General features: G+C 45.8%; 1 protein-coding gene across 1 annotated transcript in view; it reads left to right on the top strand.

The window, feature by feature from the left end:
• Positions 1-22,775, top strand: part of sardh (sarcosine dehydrogenase) — a 157,042-nt gene that overhangs the window by 9,869 nt on the left and 124,398 nt on the right. Inside the window, exons 5-7 of the mRNA XM_046369512.1 lie at positions 8,207-8,386; positions 12,880-13,003; positions 13,341-13,441. Of these exons, the coding sequence (XP_046225468.1) occupies positions 8,207-8,386; positions 12,880-13,003; positions 13,341-13,441 (405 nt within the window). The remainder of the gene's footprint in view (positions 1-8,206; positions 8,387-12,879; positions 13,004-13,340; positions 13,442-22,775) is intronic.

The following is a 22,775-nucleotide window of genomic DNA, read 5'->3' as shown; positions in this document are numbered from 1 at the left end:
GAATTCCATGCTGTCACAGTTACTAGCCCTTTCAAGCTTAACATCCTTATCATTTATCGCCCTCCAGGTTCCCTCGGAGAGTTCATCAATGAGCTTGATGCCTTGATAAGCTCCTTTCCTGAGGACGGCTCACCTCTCACAGTTCTGGGCGACTTTAACCTCCCACGTCTACCTTTGACTCTTTCCTCTCTGCCTCCTTCTTTCCACTCCTCTCCTCTTTTGACCTCACCCTCTCACCTTCCCCCCTACTCACAAGGCAGGCAATACGCTCGACCTCATCTTTACTAGATGCTGTTCTTCCACTAACCTCATTGCAACTCCCCTCCAAGTCTCCGACCACTGCCTTGTATCCTTTTCCCTCTCGCTCTCATCCAACACCTCCCACACTGCCCCTACTCGGATGGTATCGCGCCGTCCCAACCTTCGCTCTCTCTCCCCCGCTACTCTCTCCTCTTCCATCCTATCATCTCTTCCCTCCGCTCAAACCTTCTCCCACCTATCTCCTGATTCTGCCTCCTCAACCCTCCTCTCCTCCCTCTCTGCATCCCTTGACTCTCTATGTCCCCTATCCTCCAGGCCGGCTCGGTCCTCCCCTCCCGCTCCGTGGCTCGATGACTCATTGCGAGCTCACAGAACAGGGCTCCGGGCAGCCGAGCGGAAATGGAGGAAAACTCGCCTCCCTGCGGACCTGGCATCCTTTCACTCCCTCCTCTATACATTTTCCTCCTCTGTCTCTGCTGCTAAAGCCACTTTCTACCACGCTAAATTCCAAGCTTCTGCCTCCAACCCTAGGAAGCTCTTTGCCACCTTCTCCTCCCTCCTGAATCCTCCGCCCCCTCCCCCCCCTCCTCCCTCTCTGCAGATGACTTCGTCAACCATTTTGAAAAGAAGGTCGACGACATCCGATCCTCGTTTGCTAAGTCAAACGACACCGCTGGTTCTGCTCACACTGCCCTACCCTGTGCTCTGACCTCTTTCTCCCCTCTCTCTCCAGATGAAATCTCGCGTCTTGTGACGGCCGGCCGCCCAACAACCTGCCCGCTCGACCCTATCCCCTCCTCTCTTCTCCAGACCATTTCCGGAGACCTTCTCCCTTACCTCACCTCGCTCATCAACTCATCCCTGACCGTTGGCTACGTCCCTTCCGTCTTCAAGAGAGCGAGAGTTGCACCCCTTCTGAAAAAACCTACACTCGATCCCTCCGATGTCAACAATTACAGACCAGTATCCCTTCTTTCTTTTCTCTCCAAAACTCTTGAACGTGCCGTCCTTGGCCAGCTCTCCCGCTATCTCTCTCTGAATGACCTTCTTGATCCAAATCAGTCAGGTTTCAAGACTAGTCACTCAACTGAGACTGCTCTCCTCTGTATCACGGAGGCGCTCCGCACTGCTAAAGCTAACTCTCTCTCCTCTGCTCTCATCCTTCTAGATCTATCGGCTGCCTTCGATACTGTGAACCATCAGATCCTCCTCTCCACCCTCTCCGAGTTGGGCATCTCCGGCGCGGCCCACGCTTGGATTGCGTCCTACCTGACAGGTCGCTCCTACCAGGTGGCGTGGCGAGAATCTGTCTCCTCACCACGCGCTCTCACCACTGGTGTCCCCCAGGGCTCTGTTCTTGGCCCTCTCCTATTCTCGCTATACACCAAGTCACTTGGCTCTGTCATAACCTCACATGGTCTCTCTTATCATTGCTATGCAGACGACACACAATTAATCTTCTCCTTTCCTCCTTCTGATGACCAGGTGGCGAATCGCATCTCTGCATGTCTGGCAGACATATCAGTGTGGATGACGGATCACCACCTCAAGCTGAACCTCGGCAAGACGGAGCTGCTCTTCCTCCCGGGGAAGGACTGCCCGTTCCATGATCTCGCCATCACGGTTGACAACTCCATTGTGTCCTCCTCCCAGAGCGCCAAGAACCTTGGCGTGATCCTGGACAACACCCTGTCGTTCTCAACTAACATCAAGGCGGTGGCCCGTTCCTGTAGGTTCATGCTCTACAACATCCGCAGAGTACGACCCTGCCTCACACAGGAAGCGGCGCAGGTCCTAATCCAGGCACTTGTCATCTCCCGTCTGGATTACTGCAACTCGCTGTTGGCTGGGCTCCCTGCCTGTGCCATTAAACCCCTTCAACTCATCCAGAACGCCGCAGCCCGTCTGGTGTTCAACCTTCCCAAGTTCTCTCACGTCACCCCGCTCCTCCGTTCTCTCCACTGGCTTCCAGTTGAAGCTCGCATCCGCTACAAGACCATGGTGCTTGCCTACGGAGCTGTGAGGGGAACGGCACCTCAGTACCTCCAGGCTCTGATCAGGCCCTACACCCAAACAAGGGCACTGCGTTCATCCACCTCTGGCCTGCTCGCCTCCCTACCACTGAGGAAGTACAGCTCCCGCTCAGCCCAGTCAAAACTGTTCGCTGCCCTGGCCCCCCCAATGGTGGAACAAACTCCCTCACGACGCCAGGACAGCGGAGTCAATCACCACCTTCCGGAGACACCTGAAACCCCACCTCTTTAAGGAATACCTAGGATAGGTTAAGTAATCCCTCTCACCCCACCCCCCCCCTAAGTTTTAGATGCACTATTGTTAAGTGACTGTCCCACTGGATGTCATAAGGTGATTGCACCAATTTGTAAGTCGCTCTGGATAAGAGCGTCTGCTAAATGACTTAAATGTAATGTAAATGTAACTAGGTCTTTCTTTGGAGCACTTGACCATTTTGATTATTGCACAATAATCCAGAAATCAAATCACACAACTCCCATATGGGGCAGGGGCAGAGAAGTTAGCAAATAGAGGATTTATGAAACGTAATATTGCGGCGTCAACATTTCAGTCTTTGAACTAGGGAAATTCCATGGTAACAGAATTATGCTGAGACTTAGATTTTTCACTTTTAAAATGATTGCAAAGTTAGTCCTACTCCAGTCTCCTTCATCACCTGATTTACTTAAGGCATAGCTCAATAGGTGGTCCAGGTATTCATGAGATAGCAGATTTTTATTCAAGCAAGGTGAGGCCGATGACATCCCAAATGCCCTAATCCTTGAAGTTAGCAGTTGTGTATAAAAAAAAAACACAATGTTGTAGCAAGCTCAAGGGTGTGGGGTTTCCACGTCAAACAAGTTAAAAAAACAAAACCGGCACCAGTATCCCAAATAGAAGGCAAAGGGGAAGTTTTAGGGATTTTGGTACACGGGGAAAGAAGGGGGAATTCACCAATCACCTCACCGTTCTCTTTGTACGGTACACAAGGGGGGCATAGTCCAACAGTCCAGGTCACAACGGGCAATCGCACAGATTTTGCTCTCACTCTTCATAGCTCTCGTTTCTCTCACCTCCTCTGCCCCTTTGTCCCCAAACACTCCCTGGCATATCGAGTCACAGTCTTGCCTCATTGAGGCAGGAAGTCCATATAAGGTTTGGGGGTTGAGCCAGCAAGATCTCTCTCCTCAATTACAACACCCCCCTCACCTCTCCCTGCCGGTTGCCACAGCGTCTTTGAAGACACCATACAACTCTATGCATTAGGAGGACTTAACAATTGCCACTGAACATTGTGCATAGAGTTGTATTGTTCGTTTAACTTTGCAATCATTGATTTTTGTTTGCCATACATTTTAAAATTAAATATGTTGCTGTTGGTTTTTTAAATGATTATTTTCCCTGAACTCTACCACCCCTTCCCTAATTGAAGTAAACTAATGGACAACAATACTTAGGCTTCCACTTCCAGCTCATACATACCACATAAACTTCACGGACAGTATATATTACATTAGTTGTCGTTTTGTTTTGTTTTTAGTCCCAGCCTTCAGCTGCCCTCAAACCCTCCCATCTATCTCTGAAGAACATCCAGCTTTAATTTCTAGCTGCCATATATATTTCCGCTGTGATTCTTCACAAAAGTTCTGAACCTTTCTATTCTCATAGCTAAGTTAAAATAAAAAAATAAAAATCTGTAGAAACTAAGAAAATTATTGATCGACAGACTACCCAGCTGTGCTCTTGGCAGAGTAACTGTTGCAGTTTTCAGCCGTTCCTGAACCTGTAACCAAAAACAAGCTACGAATGGGGAGTACCAAAACAAGTGATCTAATTATTCTGTCTTTCTGCAGGGCTGGATTGGTTGTATCCCCCATAAATATAATGTTATATTAGTAGCAAGAATTTTGTATAATAATTTGTGAGCGGACTAAGTAATTTGGTGTCACTCTAGAGAGGAAAGGTGGAATAAACGAGTCAGGAGTAGGTTTTCTTGATTGAACACAGTTCTCTATTGAGGGATTTCTGTCAATACAAACACTCCCAACACAATCGATGAGAATCTCCCAAGGAAAAACCCATCTTCTTTTTTTAGACGAAACAGGAACACAAGACGATTATCTTTAAACGATAACAACAACCACAGGTTTGTCACCGTCTTAATGGTTCTTTGTGGATAGCTCCCCTCTCTTGGTGGCCATCCTCCAGAGATAGTTTATCTTCTTCCTCCCTCTTCACTGGTTCCCTCCTCCCTCTTGTAGGGGAAAGAGAATAAGTCATTAGTACCGTCATCTGTGCTTAATTGCCTCTGGTCACATTGACTCACATGCCTGGTTGGGCTACTATCCATGAGCCCAGCCTGCCCTCTGGTGGTCCTTCCACATTATATTGAAAAATGTGAAGTTTTCTGGCGTAATTTTATGAATCCGTTCATAAACCATGTGCCATGGAATCGGTACATAGAAAATATCCTAAATATTTTGCAACCTGTATAGTGCAGCTGTCAATTTTTTGGTCCTTAAATGACACTGGCACAATTTTCTGTCGCCAATTTTGGTTGTTAATGCAGGGCCGACAGTCAAGTTCCTTACCTTCTGCCCTTTCCACTTGCCTCCTCTATTTTTGAGGTAAGACTTTGTTGTATTGTATAGAGCAGACATTTCCATATTTTTGTTTAACCATAATATTTGTTCTAATAAAGTGGTATGTGTTTGCTCATATAATAAACAAATCAAGTTTATAGATTTATGCAGGGCCATAAGTAAATTGGTAAACTGGGCTAAAGAATGACTAAATTATGAATCGGGGTGGTTTTTCCACAAATAGACAGGTAGATAAATTAGATAAGAATTTGCTAACTTTCTATTAAAATGTGTTGTAGTGACAGAATTTATTTCTTTCGGGATATGACTACAGAGTATGTCCACTTCACCGTCGGACCATTTTATTGGTAAACTACACGGTAATGTAAAAGTTGTATATTTTTAAAGATTTTTGAGTTGAGTAATATGGTGCACCTGTCATTCAGTTTCAATCCAGAGAGGTTAGAAACATTATATAGATCCTCTGAGGCTATGCAGGGATCCAAATTGTGGATTTAAAAGAGAAACATGAATCATCAGCGTACAATGACAGCCTTTTGTTTTTAAGCCCTGCATTTCTAGGCCCCTGATTATTATTGTTCGATGACTCATTGACTCATTGCGAGCTCACAGAACAGGGCTCCGGGCAGCCGAGCGGAAATGGAGGAAAACTCGCCTCCCTGCGGACCTGGCATCCTTTCACTCCCTCCTCTCTACATTTTCCTCCTCTGTCTCTGCTGCTAAAGCCACTTTCTACCACGCTAAATTCCAAGCTTCTGCCTCCAACCCTAGGAAGCTCTTTGCCACCTTCTCCTCCCTCCTGAATCCTCCGCCCCCTCCCCCCCCCTCCTCCCTCTCTGCAGATGACTTCGTCAACCATTTTGAAAAGAAGGTCGACGACATCCGATCCTCGTTTGCTAAGTCAAACGACACCGCTGGTTCTGCTCACACTGCCCTACCCTGTGCTCTGACCTCTTTCTCCCTCTCTCTCCAGATGAAATCTCGCGTCTTGTGACGGCCGGCCGCCCAACAACCTGCCCGCTCGACCCTATCCCCTCCTCTCTTCTCCAGACCATTTCCGGAGACCTTCTCCCTTACCTCACCTCGCTCATCAACTCATCCCTGACCGTTGGTTACGTCCCTTCCGTCTTCAAGAGAGCGAGAGTTGCACCCCTTCTGAAAAAACCTACACTCGATCCCTCCGATGTCAACAATTACAGACCAGTATCCCTTCTTTCTTTTCTCTCCAAAACTCTTGAACGTGCCGTCCTTGGCCAGCTCTCCCGCTATCTCTCTCTGAATGACCTTCTTGATCCAAATCAGTCAGGTTTCAAGACTAGTCACTCAACTGAGACTGCTCTCCTCTGTATCACGGAGGCGCTCCGCACTGCTAAAGCTAACTCTCTCTCCTCTGCTCTCATCCTTCTAGATCTATCGGCTGCCTTCGATACTGTGAACCATCAGATCCTCCTCTCCACCCTCTCCGAGTTGGGCATCTCCGGCGCGGCCCACGCTTGGATTGCGTCCTACCTGACAGGTCGCTCCTACCAGGTGGCGTGGCGAGAATCTGTCTCCTCACCACGCGCTCTCACCACTGGTGTCCCCCAGGGCTCTGTTCTTGGCCCTCTCCTATTCTCGCTATACACCAAGTCACTTGGCTCTGTCATAACCTCACATGGTCTCTCTTATCATTGCTATGCAGACGACACACAATTAATCTTCTCCTTTCCTCCTTCTGATGACCAGGTGGCGAATCGCATCTCTGCATGTCTGGCAGACATATCAGTGTGGATGACGGATCACCACCTCAAGCTGAACCTCGGCAAGACGGAGCTGCTCTTCCTCCCGGGGAAGGACTGCCCGTTCCATGATCTCGCCATCACGGTTGACAACTCCATTGTGTCCTCCTCCCAGAGCGCCAAGAACCTTGGCGTGATCCTGGACAACACCCTGTCGTTCTCAACTAACATCAAGGCGGTGGCCCGTTCCTGTAGGTTCATGCTCTACAACATCCGCAGAGTACGACCCTGCCTCACACAGGAAGCGGCGCAGGTCCTAATCCAGGCACTTGTCATCTCCCGTCTGGATTACTGCAACTCGCTGTTGGCTGGGCTCCCTGCCTGTGCCATTAAACCCCTTCAACTCATCCAGAACGCCGCAGCCCGTCTGGTGTTCAACCTTCCCAAGTTCTCTCACGTCACCCCGCTCCTCCGTTCTCTCCACTGGCTTCCAGTTGAAGCTCGCATCCGCTACAAGACCATGGTGCTTGCCTACGGAGCTGTGAGGGGAACGGCACCTCAGTACCTCCAGGCTCTGATCAGGCCCTACACCCAAACAAGGGCACTGCGTTCATCCACCTCTGGCCTGCTCGCCTCCCTACCACTGAGGAAGTACAGCTCCCGCTCAGCCCAGTCAAAACTGTTCGCTGCCCTGGCCCCCCAATGGTGGAACAAACTCCCTCACGACGCCAGGACAGCGGAGTCAATCACCACCTTCCGGAGACACCTGAAACCCCACCTCTTTAAGGAATACCTAGGATAGGTTAAGTAATCCCTCTCACCCCACCCCCCCTAAGTTTTAGATGCACTATTGTTAAGTGACTGTCCCACTGGATGTCATAAGGTGATTGCACCAATTTGTAAGTCGCTCTGGATAAGAGCGTCTGCTAAATGACTTAAATGTAATGTAATGTAGATATGCCGATAGTGGACAACCTTGTTTTAATCCTCGACAGTTTAATGCTTTCTGAGAAGTAGCCATTATTTACTGTTTTACTCCTGGGGTTACTATACATAACTTCAACCCATTTGTATAAGAGATTCTCCACAATTTAAAATAGTCCAGGCATTTATATATACATTTCAGTCATACTTTATCAAAAGCCTTTTCAAAGTAAGCTATGAATACCAGGCCTGTTTTCCCAGATTTTTCATAGTGTTCTATTGTTTCCAGTACTTGTCTAATATTATCTCCAATGTATCGTCCATGTAAGAAGTATTTAGGATGAATAATATCCGACAATGCCTTTTTTTTTGGTTAAAATTCTATGCGTTTTGCTACATTTTTGGCATCACAACACGGAAGTGTAAGAGATCTCCTGTTTTTTAAGTTGACTGGATCTTTATATTTACCATCTGGGTCCTGTTTCAGTAATGGTGAAATCAGACCTTCTTGCTGAGTATCTGATTGTCTAGCATTTTTAAGAGAGTGGTTAAAACATGTTAATAACATACCTTTTGAGTGGAATTTCCCACAGTGAGAATAACCTGTATTTAATAAGAGGTTACATGCAAAATGGAAGTGTGGTGCTGTCTCACGAGGATGATGTCATTTATTGTTTTTCTTTCCAGTTGGGGAAGGTGTACGGTATTGAGTCCCACGTCCTGTCCCCCGCTGAGACCAAAGACCTGTACCCACTGATGAACGTCGATGACCTCTATGGCACGCTGTACGTCCCCAAGGATGGCACCATGGACCCCGCTGGCACCTGCACCACCCTGTCCAGGGCAGCCACTGCCCGTGGTGCCACGGTAAAAATAACACTCACACATGCATGCATACACAGGCTCATGGTCTTGTGATGAGTAAGCCTTGCCTGCGACTTCAGAATCAGTGCCACCCTCGGCCCGAGAGGGGAATCTCCTATTGGGCTAACGGTTAAGACGCTGGTTTCTCCCAGACCAGCGTGACACGCACTCACACAAAAATGCCAAGTTACTTAAGCGTTACATGGCTTGAGTATTGACAGTTATTTGCTTAATTATTCTCTTCCCACTTGTGTACTATTAAAGATGGAAACATTATCTTGACACCGGCGTACAGTTGCACCTTTTAATGGTCAGTAAAAGACATTGAGTGGGCTATAAATCTGCAGTTCCTTAAGGAAACAATGTTTTTTCTAGACAGCTCAGGGGGCAGAGCTTCTCTCCAGTTTATCTGTGTAGTGTAGGGAGGTCGGTGAAGCCTGAGCATCAATTCGTGCACGTCCAGCCTACTGTTCCATATTCTCTTTTCTGCTATTAGTGATACTAATGAATATTAGACAGTAAAGCCTTTAGATGGCCAGCGATAGATGCCAAACAATGGCACTTTATACCCCGTTTTCACTACTGTTTGCATTGCTCCTGTAACACCTACTCTCAATGGCACGGAAAGCTCCTGAAGAATTAATCTCTATGCTATTATGGTTTTACCATATAACTATTATGTGATTGTATGTTATAACCAATGTTCCCTCTAAGCGGTGGCTGTAGCCATGCAGAATGAACAATCAGCCCACGCAGAGAAGCATGAGATTGAACTTCACTCAACTTTCTAGAGTTTTCCCCGTTTAGTTAACACGATCAACTTTTCCCTTTTACTGTGGGAATTGTGATCGAATCAATGCAATATTTGCCACTTTCAATGCAACATACCAAAACGAAACGAACTATGCAAGCGATTTTGTTGTAGGCAGAGCGTATCGGTGTATGATTCTATTGTATTGACAAGCTTTACACAGACCGGTGCGCCATAACCAATCAGAGCTGCAGTAGGCCTATAAGCAAATAGACCATTGCCATATATGGATTTGTGCCATTCACTTTGAACTGGACTGTTTTACAGCATGAGCATCATGATTATTATGCATTTGTTTTCAGATTAAAGCGAGAGCAGCATGTAGCCACGTGTGCTCATTTATTTACATTCTTTGCTAGTTAATGATTTAGTAGCCCGGTTATTGCTAATTTGTATTCCACAATGTGGGAGTGATTGCTTCCTACAAGACACAAAACGTGTAGATTTCTAGCCATCTCTGAAAAGCTAGTCTGGTAAATGCAATAAAAGGTATCTTAAAAGGGCAGTGTTTTATTTTGAGACAGGCTTGAATAAGCTAAGTAGCCAGGAGGCAGAGGGTAGCATCATTTGTCTGATTCTCTGTAATAATGGTATGGAAATAATAATGAATTGTGGTTTCTTGCATCAAACAACGGAACAAAATGTTCAGTCACCTCTTTGTCTGATAAACTGGTTAATGTCTTCACGCGTGCCTGAAGATGCACAGAAATTTCACACGGTTCAAGTTTGCGCTCAGCAGACCTGAAATTGGCTCTGTGCTTAGAAATATTAGAGGGAACATTGGTTATAGCATAATGGATCGTACCTGGCTCCACCAGCGGACTAAAAGGGGATTAGCCCCCTCAGTTCAAACTTTTGCCCCCTGAATTATATATTTTTTTCATCCCTATATAATAATGACAAAAAAAAGTTCAAATGCTTGAGTGACAGGTTGGCATAAAAAACAAAAATCTCCGCTGCGCTGTCAGTACAATGGACAGAGCGCGCTGTGGTGTGTGTAGGGGGGCTATGGAAAGCCACTGGGGTGGTTATATGCATGATTCCTTTGGGTTTCCATAAAAGCAGGACAAAATGCTTCTCATCTCATGCGGTAGGCTAAATGAGTAACGTGATACTCCTCCGCTTGTAATATTTGATGTAGAATTTTTAAGGGCGGGGTCGAACGGTCTCCTTTCTGTTCCTATGGGCGGTGCTCTGCAGGAGTGTCTGACCTATGATGGGATGTGTAAGGTTTTCAAATCAACATTGATTGACACCGAATTGATTATGACTGAGCTCTCTCCGGTGCCTGGAGAGAAGGTGTGCCGTGTCCCTTTCCCAATGCTTGGAGAGAAAATGACTCCACCGCAAATGTCCCTAGGTGTGGAACTTGTCACTGCTGGGGGGGGTCAGGAGACAACCCCAGTGTCCACTGTGCATCGTTCAGTTAGAGAATGCTCCCTTACCTGCTTCGACAAAGGCCCATACGGGGAGGTTTGGGCCCTAACATCGCTAAAAGGTTAGTGGACAGTGTTTAGGGCCTGGGCAAAGTGTTAATCTGCTATGGTGTTCCTTTATTTGTGCTACCGACATATGGACATACCATGTTGGTCAATATGTAAAATGTACACATTGCTCAGTTGGAATGTGCCATTCTGCCCTGCTGATACATGTCGATTAGTTTGTATAGTGTGCCTTTAACGGTGCTGGGTAGAAATACTGAGCCGTAATGATTTCAGTTAAAGGGAAAATGACCACTTCTACGTCCTGACAATGTTTTGAGGTTGCTGCTTATGAGTGAAGAACACATCTCGAGCATCGTTAATAATGTCGAGGCCAGAATAAGGGGAGAGGTATGTGGTGAAGATACGCTATAGGCACGTCTCTCTCTCCACTATTGGGCACCGACTCCTGCCAATTTGTTTCATTGTGTCAATTTTTTTAATCAATGCCCCGTGAAATATACACTGATCAAAAATATTAACGCAGTTGCAGCTCATATGGAAATCAGTCAATTGAAATAAATTCATTGGGCCTTAATCTATGGATTTCATATGACTGGGAATATATATATATATATATATATATATATATATATATATATATATATATATATATATATATATATATATATATAAATAAATAAAAAAAGGTCGGGGTGTGGATCAGAACCAGTGTGTATCTGGTGTGACCACCATTTTCCTCCTCCACATAGAGTTGATCAGGCTGTTGATTGTGGAATGTTGTTCCACTCGTCTTCAGTGGCTGTGCGAAATTGCTGGTTATTGGCGGGAGCTTGAAAAACGCTGTCGTACACTGCGATCCAGAGCATCCCAAACATGCTTAATGGGTGACAAGTCTGGTGAGTGGGGGTGATGAGGTTATGGCGGCGGATTACTTGCACGACAATGGGCCTCAGGGTCTCATCACGGTATCTCTGTGCATTCAATGCAGTTGTGTTCGCTGTCCGTAGCTTATGCCTGCCAATTCCCGAACCCCACCACCACGGGGCACTCTGTTCACAACGTTGACGTCGGCCAACCGCCAGCTCACACGACACCGTACACGCTGTCTGCCATCTGCTAGGTACAGTTGAAACCAGAACTCATCCCTGAAGAGCACACTTGCACACAGCGTGCCAGTGGCCATCGAAGGTGAGCAGTTACGACACCGAACTGTAGTCGGGTCAAGACCATGGTGAGGACAAGCATGCAGACGAGCTTCCCTGAGACGTTTTCTGATTTGTTTATGCAGACATTCTTCAATTGTGCAAACCCACAGTTTCATCAGCTCTCCGGGTGGCTGGTCTTACACCATTCCACAGGTGAAGAAGCCGGATGTGGAGGTCCTGGGCTGTTGTGTTTACAGATGGTCGGTGGTTGTGAGGCCGGTAAGATGTACTGCCAACTTCTCTAAAACGCCTTTGGAGGCAGCCTATGGTAGTGAAATGAAAATGTAATTATCTGGCAACGGCTCTTGTGGACATTCCTGCAGTCAGTCATGCCAGTCAGTCATGCCAATTGCACGCTCCCTCAAAACTTGAGACATCTGTGGCATTGTGTTGTGTGACATAACTGCACATTTTAAAGTGGCCTTTTATTGTCCCCGGCACAAGGTGCACCTGTGTAATGATCATGCTGTTTAATCTGCTTTTTGACATGCCACACCTGTCAGGTGGATGGATTATCGTGGCAAAGGAGAAATGCTCACTAACAAATGTGAGAGAATCTTTTTTTGGGGGGACCAGCACTTTACGTGTTGCATTTTATATTTTTGTTCGGTGTATATATTTGTCATTATCACAGTCATCTTTGAAACACCAGCGCTGTGAAAATAAATTCAACACTCATTTGCACCTCTACCTGCCTGCCTCCTGATTAATCTTTTATCCTTACAACTGCTAGAAGGCCCCTATTTTATGCTGACACAGCGCAGCGGGGATGCATTAGGCTACAGATGCCACGCCAACCTCTCACTTCAAAAGCACTCAATGAACTTTGTTTATTGTGGTATGGCGTGATATAAACAGAATTCAATTCCAGTGCAGGAAACCCCCCCCACAGATTTGTGCCCCCTCACCGTTTTCAACTGCCCTCTTAGTCACACAGTCAGAAAAAACTCCTGCCGATAACTATAGATGCGTATGGGTATATAGTACATGGGGTTGTCTTTCACCTCATCTCTGATTGGCTCGCTCTCCTGTCAGGTGATAGAGAACTGTCCAGTGACGGGTATCCAGGTGAGCACAGACGACATGGGAGTGAAGAGGGTCAAGGCTGTGGAGACCTTCCACGGAACCATCCAGACCCCCGTGGTCGTAAACTGTGCAGGTTAGTCAGTCTTCCATCACAGTGATTCCCAACTATTTTTTAAAAATGGTTACTGTACCCCAAATTACATTTAGCTCTGTCTGGAGAACCCACAAAGTACCCCTCTTGTGCATTTTACCAGTAGGCCTATGTTCTGGCCTCCTATTTAAGCATCTGGACGCTATTCAAGATGACTGAACCATTACAAAAAGCCCTTAACAAGAAGTAAAGTTGATTTGGACGGCTCATTGATGAGTGGTTATTTAGGGTTGCAATGTGATTTTGTAGGTCAGGGATTCTGCACAGTCGGACTGCAACGTGGAGCTTAAGCACGCACGGTCTCTCTTTGCCCTGTTAGGTGTGTGGGCCGCTAAGCTGGGTGAGATGGCTGGAGTCAAGGTGCCACTCGTCGCCATGCACCATGCCTACGTCGTGACCGAGAGGATCGAGGGCATCCAGGTACGTCCATAGCCACTCATGTTGCACTCGTGCACACACACACACACACACACACACACACACACACACACACACACACACACACACACACACACACACACACACACACACACACACACAGCACCATGAAGACATAGGGATCGAGGGCATCCAAGGAAAAGGAAGAGCCCGTATTCATTTATTGATCCCAACTTGGGGAACTGATTTATCACCACAAACATATGCACTGCCAGAGGGTAAGTCCAGGTGACACGTGCTATTTGACGGGAACTTTGATCTTTAATATTATCCAGCTTGCTCATACATGTCGTACTGCTGACTAGAGGGCCAGCTGAGACTCCAGTTGGCTCCCTGTTGTCACAATCGGGCCAAGCTGCAAAGCTGGAGGTTCTACAATTTATCTTCTTAAAATGTTCAACCTAACCTTAACCCCAACCACACTGCTAACCTTATGCCTAACCTTAAATGAAGACACATTTATTTTAATTTTCATACATTTGTTTTACGATATAGCCAATTTTGACTTTGCAGCTTGGCCATATAGTGTGAACCAGTCCTTTCCTCTCTCCCACCACCAGGTGTCCCCAGCAGGGGGCACTGTGACACTGCAGGCCCCTGTCTTACTTCTTCCCTTCAGTGTAGAGCCAGTATTCTCAAACTGGGGTATGCGTACCCCCAGTACATTAGTGTCTAGTTTGAGAAACCGATGCCTCACAATTCCTCAAATGACAGCTTCATTAAATAGTACCTGCAAAACACAGGTCTCAACAGTGAAGAGGTGACTCCAGGATGATGGCCTTCTAGGCAGAGTTGCAAAGAAAAAGCCATCTCAGACTGGCCAATAAAAATAAAATATTAAGATGGGCAAAAGAACACAGACACTGGACAGAGGAACTCTACCTAGAAGGCCAGCATGCCGGAGTCGCTTTTTCACTGTTGACATTGAGACTGGTGTTTTGCAGGGACTATTTGTCATGAAACCGGCTCATAGTCCGTAAAAAAAAGGGAGACAACGTGTCAACTAAATACACTTTAACAATGGTGTGTCTAATCAGTAGTGTGAGTGGTTGTGTGCATAAATGTGATAAGGAGGGGTGTTGAAAGTTGCCAAAGCAAAGAAACGGACAGAAAAATGAATGGGGAAGTGGTGCATTTATCCTGGGACACACCCGGGCCCAGGTGTGTCCTATGTCGCTGACGACCTTCCCAGCTCCGCCCGCCGACCTCCTAATAAGGAAAACAAGAGCAAAGAGAGAATACGGCAGACAGAGTGGGAGGGTCGTCACATATTTAATGAAGCTGCCAGTTGTGGACTTGTGAGGCGTCTGTTTCTCAAACTAGACACTCTAATGTGCTTGTCCTCTTGCTCAGTTGTGCACTGGGGCCTCCCACTCTTTCTATTCTGGTTAGGGCTAGTTTGCACTGTTCTGTGAAGGGAGTAGTACACAGTGTTGTACGAGATCTTCAGTTTCTTGACAATTTCTCGCATGGAATAGCCTTCATTTCTTAGAACAAATATAGACTGACGAGTTTCAGAGGAAGGTTCTTTGTTTCTGGCCATTTTGAGCCTGTAATCGAACTTACAAATGCTGATGCTCTAGATACTCAACTAGTCTAAAGAAGGCCAGGTTTATTGGTTCTTTAATCAGGACAACCGTTTTCAGCTGTGCTAACAATTGCAAAAGGGTTTTCCAATGATCAATTAGCCTTTTTAATACACAGGAGTGATGGTTGCTGATAATGGGCTTCTGCACACCCATGTAGATATTCCATGAAAAATCAGCCATTTCCATCTACAATAGTCATTTACAACATTAATAATGTCTACACTGTATTTCTGATCAAGTTGATGTTATTTTATTGGACAAAAAAATGTGCTTTTCTTTCTTTCTTTTTTTCAAAAACAAGGACGTTTAAGTGACTCCAAACTAAACGGTAGTATATATTGGGAGTAGTGTCTTTCCTCAGCCACAGTGTGTTATATGTGCAAAAGTACTATCTCACAACTCAATGTAACATTCACTCTTGCACAGAAATTTAGAAACACAACGTGCCAATGTAAAAAATAAGCCACAGGAGTTTTTTGAACGAGAATAAAGACTTGAGTTGTAAGACATGTATAAAAGCAACAGATACCGTTAATAAGAAGGGTCTAGAAGCGTCTCGTATTGTGAGCCACCGAGTTGCTAGGACAGGCAAACCCCATACCTTTGTGGAGGACGTAATTCTTCCTGCTGCTGCAGATGTGGCTGGGACAATGCTGGGGAAAAAAGTCCCAAAAAACTATACAGACAATGTCTTCATCAAACAACGCATTTGTTTAATTTGTTTCAACGCATCAGTGACATGGCAGGAGATCTGAAACAATTACTGCTTCGCATACAAGCCAGTGAATTCTATGCGTTACAGCTGGATGAGTCAACAGACGTGGTGGGCCTGGCACAGCTCCTGGTATATGTCCGTTACATTTATGTGGGGGGGGGGGGGGTCAATTAAGGAAGACATCCTCTTCTGCAAACCACTGGAAACCAGGACAACAGGAGAGGATATTTTTAATAAGTACTGGACAGCTTTGTGACATCAGATGGACTTTGGTGGTGAAGATGTGATGGGGTCTGTACTGATGGCGCAAAAGCCATGACAGGGAGACTTGTGGAGTGGCTCTTGCTGTCAAGGGAATGCCTGACAGCTTGAAAGATGTTTTGGACACTACTGTGAAAAATTGTTAACTTTGTTAAAGCAAGGCCCCTGAACTCCTGTGTATTTTCTGCATTAAGCAATTGTATTATTTTACTACATACAGAAGTGCGCTGGTTATCAAGGGGCGAAGTATAGACACTTTTAAATTGAGAGACAAGCTTAAAGTTTTCTTTACTGACCATTTTCACTTGTCTGCCCGCTTGCATGATGACGAGTTTCTCACACGACTGGCCTATCTAGGTGATGTTTGTTCTCGCCTGAATGATCTGCATCTAGGATTACAGGGACTCTCCGCAACTATATTCAATGTGCGGCACAACATTGAGGCTATGATTAAGAAGTTGGAGGTCTTCTCTGTCTGCATTAACAAGGACAACAAGCAGGTCTTTCCATCGTATCTTTTTTGTATGCAAATGAACTGAAGCTTACGGACAATATCAAATGTGATATAGGGAAGCACCTGAGCGAGTTGGGTGAGCAATTACGCAGGTACTTTCTCGAAACGGACGACACAAACAACTGGATTTGTTATCCCTTTCATGCCCTGCCTCCAGTCCACTTACTGATATCTGAACAAGAGAGCCTCATCGAAATTTCAACTAGCGGTTCTGTGAAAATATAATTCAATCAGAAGCATGAAAACGAAATAAAGGCACAGACTCTGTGTGAAATGATTTAAGACTGAGACTCTCTCCAATACAACCCAACATTGCAGAGTTATGTGCATCCTTTCAAGCACACCCTTCTCAATAATGTGTGGTGAGTTACTCACAATTTTTCAATGAACAAATAAGGTTTTATATGTAAGAGGGTTAAATAAATAGCAAAATGATTTATTATATTATTATTTGTGCCCTGGTCCTATAAGAGCTCTTTGTCACTTCCCACGAGCCAGGTTGTGACAAACTCACTCATTCTTATGTTTAATAAATGTATAGTATAGTGTGTGTGTGGCAGGCTTACCATGATGACAAAAAACAACATTTGAAAGTGCGCTGACCATGGTGCTGGAGGGGGTACGCAGCTGGAGGTTGAATGTTTTGAAGGGGTACAGGACTATAAAAAGAGGGGGTACAGCTGGAGGTTGAATGTTTTGAAGGGGTACGGGACTAAAAAAAGAGGGAGTACAGCTGGAGGTTGAATGTTTTGAAGGGGTACCGGACTATAAAAAGAGGGTACAGCTGGAGTTTGAATGTTTTGAAGGGGTACTGGACTATTAAAAGAGGGGGTACGAAGCTTGAGGTTGAATGGTTTGAAGGGGTACGGGACTATAAAAAGAAGGGGTACGCAGCTGGAGGTTGAATGTTTTGAAGGGGTACTGGACTATAAAAAGAGGGGGTACGAAGCTTGAGGTTGAATGGTTTGAATGGGTACGGGACTATAAAAAGAAGGGGTACGCAGCTGGAGGTTGAATGTTTTGAAGGGGTACGGGTCTATAAAAAGATTAGGAACCACTGGTGTAGAGAACGGAGTCAAAGATGGTTTATTATGAAGATTCCTAAACTGCTTCTCCAATAGAAATCCCCGATCACGCTTGTAGGCGATGTCAAGGCCACGTTAGATAGCCAACCTCATGAGAAGAAACATGCTCAGTCATCCCCAACTGAGCATGTAAACTCAGCAACAAAAAAAAAGAAACGTCATTTCACTGTCAACTGGGTTTGTTTTCAGCAAACCTAACATGTATAAATATTTGTATGAACATAAGGTTCAACAACTCAGGCATAAACTGAACAAGTTCCAGAGACATGTGACTAATAGAAATTCAATAATGTGTCCCTGAACAAAGGGGGGGGGTTTAAAATCAAAAGTAACAGTCAGTATCTGGTGTGGCCACCAGCTGCATTAAGTACTGCAGTGCATCTCCTCCTTGTGGACTGCACCAGATTTGCCCGTTCTTGCTGTGTGATGTTACCCCACTCTTCCACCAAGGCACCTGCAAGTTCCCAGACATTTCTGGAGGGAATGGCCCTAGCCCTCACCCTCCGATCCAACAGGTCCTAGATGTGCTCAATGGGATGGAGATCCCCTTCCGCTGGCCATGGCAGAATACTAAAATTCCTGTCTTGCAGGAAATCATGCACAGAACGAGCAGAATGGCGGGTGGCATTGTCAGGATGAGCCTGCAGGAAGGGGATGAGGGAAGAGGATGTCTTCCCTGTAACGGTGTGTTGTGACACACCGCCCCACACCATGACGGACCCTCCACCTCCAAATCGATCCCGCTCCAGAGTACAGGCCTCGGTGTAACGCTCATTCCTTCGAGAATCCGACCATCACCCCTGATGAGACAACCGCGACTCGTCGGTGAAGAGCACTTTTTGCCAGTCCTGTCTGGTTCAGTGATGATGGGTTTGTGCCCGTAGGCAACGTTGTTGCCTGTTATGTCTGGTGAGGACCTGCCTTACAACAGGCCTACAAGCCCTCAGTCCAGCCTCTCTTAGCCTATTGCGGACAGTCTGAGCACTGATGGAGGGATTGTGCGTTCCTGGTGTAACTTGGGCAGTTGTTGTTGCCATCCTGTACCTGTACCGCAGGTGTGATGTACCGATACTGTGCTGGTGTAGTTACACGTGGTCAGCCACTGCAAGGACAATCAGCTGTCCGTCCTGTCTCCCTGTAGCGCGTCTCACAGCATGGACATTGCAATTTATTGCCCTGGCCACATCTGCAGTCCTCATGCCTCCTTGCAGCATGCCTAAGACACGTTCACGCAGATGAGCAGGGACCCTCGGCATCTTTCTTTTGGTGTTTTTTGAGTGTGTAGAAAGGCCTCTTTAGTGTCCTAAGTTTTCATAACTGTGACATTAATTGCCTACCGTCTATAAGCTGTTAGTGTCTTAACGACTGTTCCACAGGTGCATGTTCATTAATTGTTTATGGTTCATTGAACAAGCATGGGAGACAGTGTTTAATCCCTTTACAATGAAGATCTGTGAAGTTATTTTGATTTTTTACGAATTCTCTTTGAAAGACAGGGTTTCTTTTTTTGCTGAGTTTGTGCTGTCAAATCAAAGGCACTCCTATATAAAGTTGTTTTTTGAAATTGAAATCTGGATGTTGTCAACCGAGTGGCACAGCGGTCTAAGGCATTGCATCTCAGTGCTTGAGGCGTCAATACAGGCACCCTGTTTCGAATCCAGGATGTGTCAGAACCGCCCGTGATCAGGAGTCCAATAGGGCGGCGCACAATTGGCCCAGCGTCATCCGGGTTTGGCCGGTCATTGTAAATAGGAATTTGCTCTTAATTGACTAGTTAAATTTAAAGAATCTAATGATTGAAGGGAGGAGTTGAGTGGAGCTGAAGGGTGAGATTAAAAATGACAAGATGACTATACTGTTGTCTGTAAAATGTATATAGTATGTATGAGCTGGAAGTAGAAGCCTAAGTGTTATTGTTTACTAGTTTACTCCAATTAAGGGAAGGGTGGTAAGGTTAGAGGGAAAAATGTGTGTGTACAGTACCAGTCAAAAGTTTGGACACACCTACTCATTCAAGTGTTTTTCTTTATTTTTACTATTTTCTACATTGTAGAATAATAGTGAAGACATTAAGACTATGAAATAACATATGGAATCATGTCGTAACAAAAGAAGTGTTAAACAAATAAAAATATATTTGGTATTTTAGATTCTTCAAAGTAGCCACCCTTTGCCTTGATGGCAGCTTTGCACACTCTTGGCATTCTCTCAACCAGCTTCATGAGGTGGTCACCTGGAATGCATTTCAAGTAGCAGGTGTGTGACGTAAAAGTTCATTTGTGGACTTTCTTTCCTTCTTAATACATTTGAGCCAATCTGTTGTGTTGTGACAAGGTAGGGGTGGTATACAGAAGATTTGTTTAAAGACCCAAGTCCATATTATGGACCGCTAAAATAAGCAAAGATAAATTACAGTCCATCATTACTTTAAAACATGGTCAGTCAATGCAGAAAATGGAAAGAACTTTGAACGTTTCTTCACGTGCAGTCGCAAAAACCATCAAGCTCCTATGATGAAACTGGCTCTCATGAGAACCGCCACAGGAGAGGAAGACCCAGAGTTACCTTTGTTTGAGAGGATAAGTTCATATTACTGCAAAGAAACCACTACTAAAGAACACCAAAAAGAAGACTTGCATGGGCCAAGAAACATGAGCAATTGATATTAGACTGGTGGAAATGAGAGATTTCTGGTTCTAACCACTGTATCTATATATATATTGAGATTTAAATGGTTTTTTAGAGTGAAGTACATCAAAAAAATCAAGAGAAAACTGCAAGACTCAATAGAAGACAAAACAAGGAACAAACCAAAAAGACGGGCTTTTGAAAAATTAACTATTTTTCATAAAATTGTACAGTTATCTTAGCTAGCTGAATTGCTAGCAGAATTGTTTACTTGTTGCTAAGCAGTTGCTAGGGACTCTCCTGGAAGAAGCTAGCTAGCTTACAAAGAATAACAACAAAAAATATCTAGTTAACAGAAGAAAGGAAGACAAAATAAGGACAAAAGAAGGACAGAAGAAAAAGGAAAAGAAAGAGGACAACATAGTGAAACAGTACTTCTATTGCAACTTGTATTTCGTCGTCCTAACGTAGTCTACACTGCTATCTGCCCAGCAGCTAGCCAGCTAGCATACGTCCACCGTCTACCGAATTGCAGCACTGTAGAAACTATTACACTCAACTGAACGACTTGATTAGTGTAGTGTTAGCTAGCTACATAGTTGTCTTTGCTGTCTTCGTATCCAAGATAATTGTGTAGTTTAGAGCGTGTAGTCTTAGAGTGATTATCTTAATTTACTGAGGTTAGCTAGCCAGCTATTTGTCGTCCTTAACGTAGGAGACACTGCTAGCTAGCCAACAGCTAGCCAACGTCTACTGAATAGAACTTCCGCACTCAACAACCCGGTCGCATTCCGCTTCGCTCCACAGGTAGTATCACATTTTTCATTTCATTTCATTACAGCACAACGGTTTGATTTGTTTGATCGTAGCTAGCTACATAGCTAGCTACATAGCCGTCTGTGTATCAAAGATAATTGTTGTCGTTCTTTTAACGCAACGTAACGTAATCAACACTGCTAGCTAGCCAGCTAGCCCCGAATAGCAGCACTGTAGAAACTATTACACTCAACGGAACAACTTGATTAGTGTAGTGTCAACAACGCAGCCACTGCCAGCTAGCCTACAAAGTCAACAACGCAGCCACTGCCAGCTAGCCTACTTCAGCAGTACTGTATCATTTTAATCATTTTAGTCAATAAGATTCTTGCTACGTAAGCTTAACTTTCTGAACATTTGAGACGTGTAGTCCACTTGTCATTCCAATCTCCTTGCATTAGCGTAGCCTCTTCTGTAGCCTGTCAACTATGTGTCTGTCTATCCCTGTTCTCTCCTCTCTGCACAGACCATACAAACGCTCCACACCGCGTGGCCGCTGCCACCCTAATCTGGTGGTCCCAGCGCGCACGACCCACGTGGAGTTCCAGGTCTCCGGTAGCCTCTGGAACTGCCGATCTGCAGCCAACAAGGCAGAGTTCATCTCAGCCTATGCCTCCCTCCAGTCCCTCGACTTCTTGGCACTGACAGAAACATGGATCACCACAGATAACACTGCTACTCCTACTGCTCTCTCTTCGTCCGCCCACGTGTTCTCGCACACCCGAGAGCTTCTGGTCAGCGGGGTGGTGGCATCGGGATCCTTATCTCTCCCAAGTGGTCATTCTCTCTTTCTCCCCTTACCCATCTGTCTATCGCCTCCTTTGAATTTCATGCTGTCACAGTTACCAGCCCTTTCAAGCTTAACATCCTTATCATTTATCGCCCTCCAGGTCCCCTCGGAGAGTTCATCAATGAGCTTGATGCCTTGATAAGCTCCTTTCCTGAGGACGGCTCACCTCTCACAGTTCTGGGCGACTTTAACCTCCCCATGTCTACCTTTGACTCATTCCTCTCTGCCTCCTTCTTTCCACTCCTCTCCTCTTTTGACCTCACCCTCTCACCTTCCCCCTACTCACAAGGCAGGCAATACGCTCGACCTCATCTTTACTAGATGCTGTTTTTCCACTAACCTCATTGCAACTCCCCTCCAAGTCTCCGACCACTACCTTGTATCCTTTTCCCTCTCGCTCTCATCCAACACTTCCCACACTGCCCCTACTCGGATGGTATCGCGCCGTCCCAACCTTCGCTCTCTCTCCCCCGCTACTCTCTCCTCTTCCATCCTATCATCTCTTCCCTCTGCTCAAACCTTCTCCAACCTATCTCCTGATTCTGCCTCCTCAACCCTCCTCTCCTCCCTTTCTGCATCCTTTGACTCTCTATGTCCCCTATCTTCCAGGCCGGCTCGGTCCTCCCCTCCCGCTCCGTGGCTTGACGACTCATTGCGAGCTCACAGAACAGGGCTCCGGGCAGCCGAGTGGAAATGGAGGAAAACTCGCCTCCCTGCGGACCTGGCATCCTTTCACTCCCTCCTCTCTACATTTTCCTCCTCTGTCTCTGCTGCTAAAGCCACTTTCTACCACTCTAAATTCCAAGCATCTGCCTCTAACCCTAGGAAGCTCTTTGCCACCTTCTCCTCCCTCCTGAATCCTCCCCCCTCCCTCTCTGCAGATGACTTCGTCAACCATTTTGAAAAGAAGGTCGACGA

This window comes from Oncorhynchus gorbuscha, linkage group LG11 (assembly GCF_021184085.1).
Source record: "Oncorhynchus gorbuscha isolate QuinsamMale2020 ecotype Even-year linkage group LG11, OgorEven_v1.0, whole genome shotgun sequence".
NCBI classification, from domain to species: Eukaryota; Metazoa; Chordata; class Actinopteri; order Salmoniformes; family Salmonidae; genus Oncorhynchus; species Oncorhynchus gorbuscha.
This window is presented reverse-complemented; position numbering and strand designations above follow the sequence as displayed.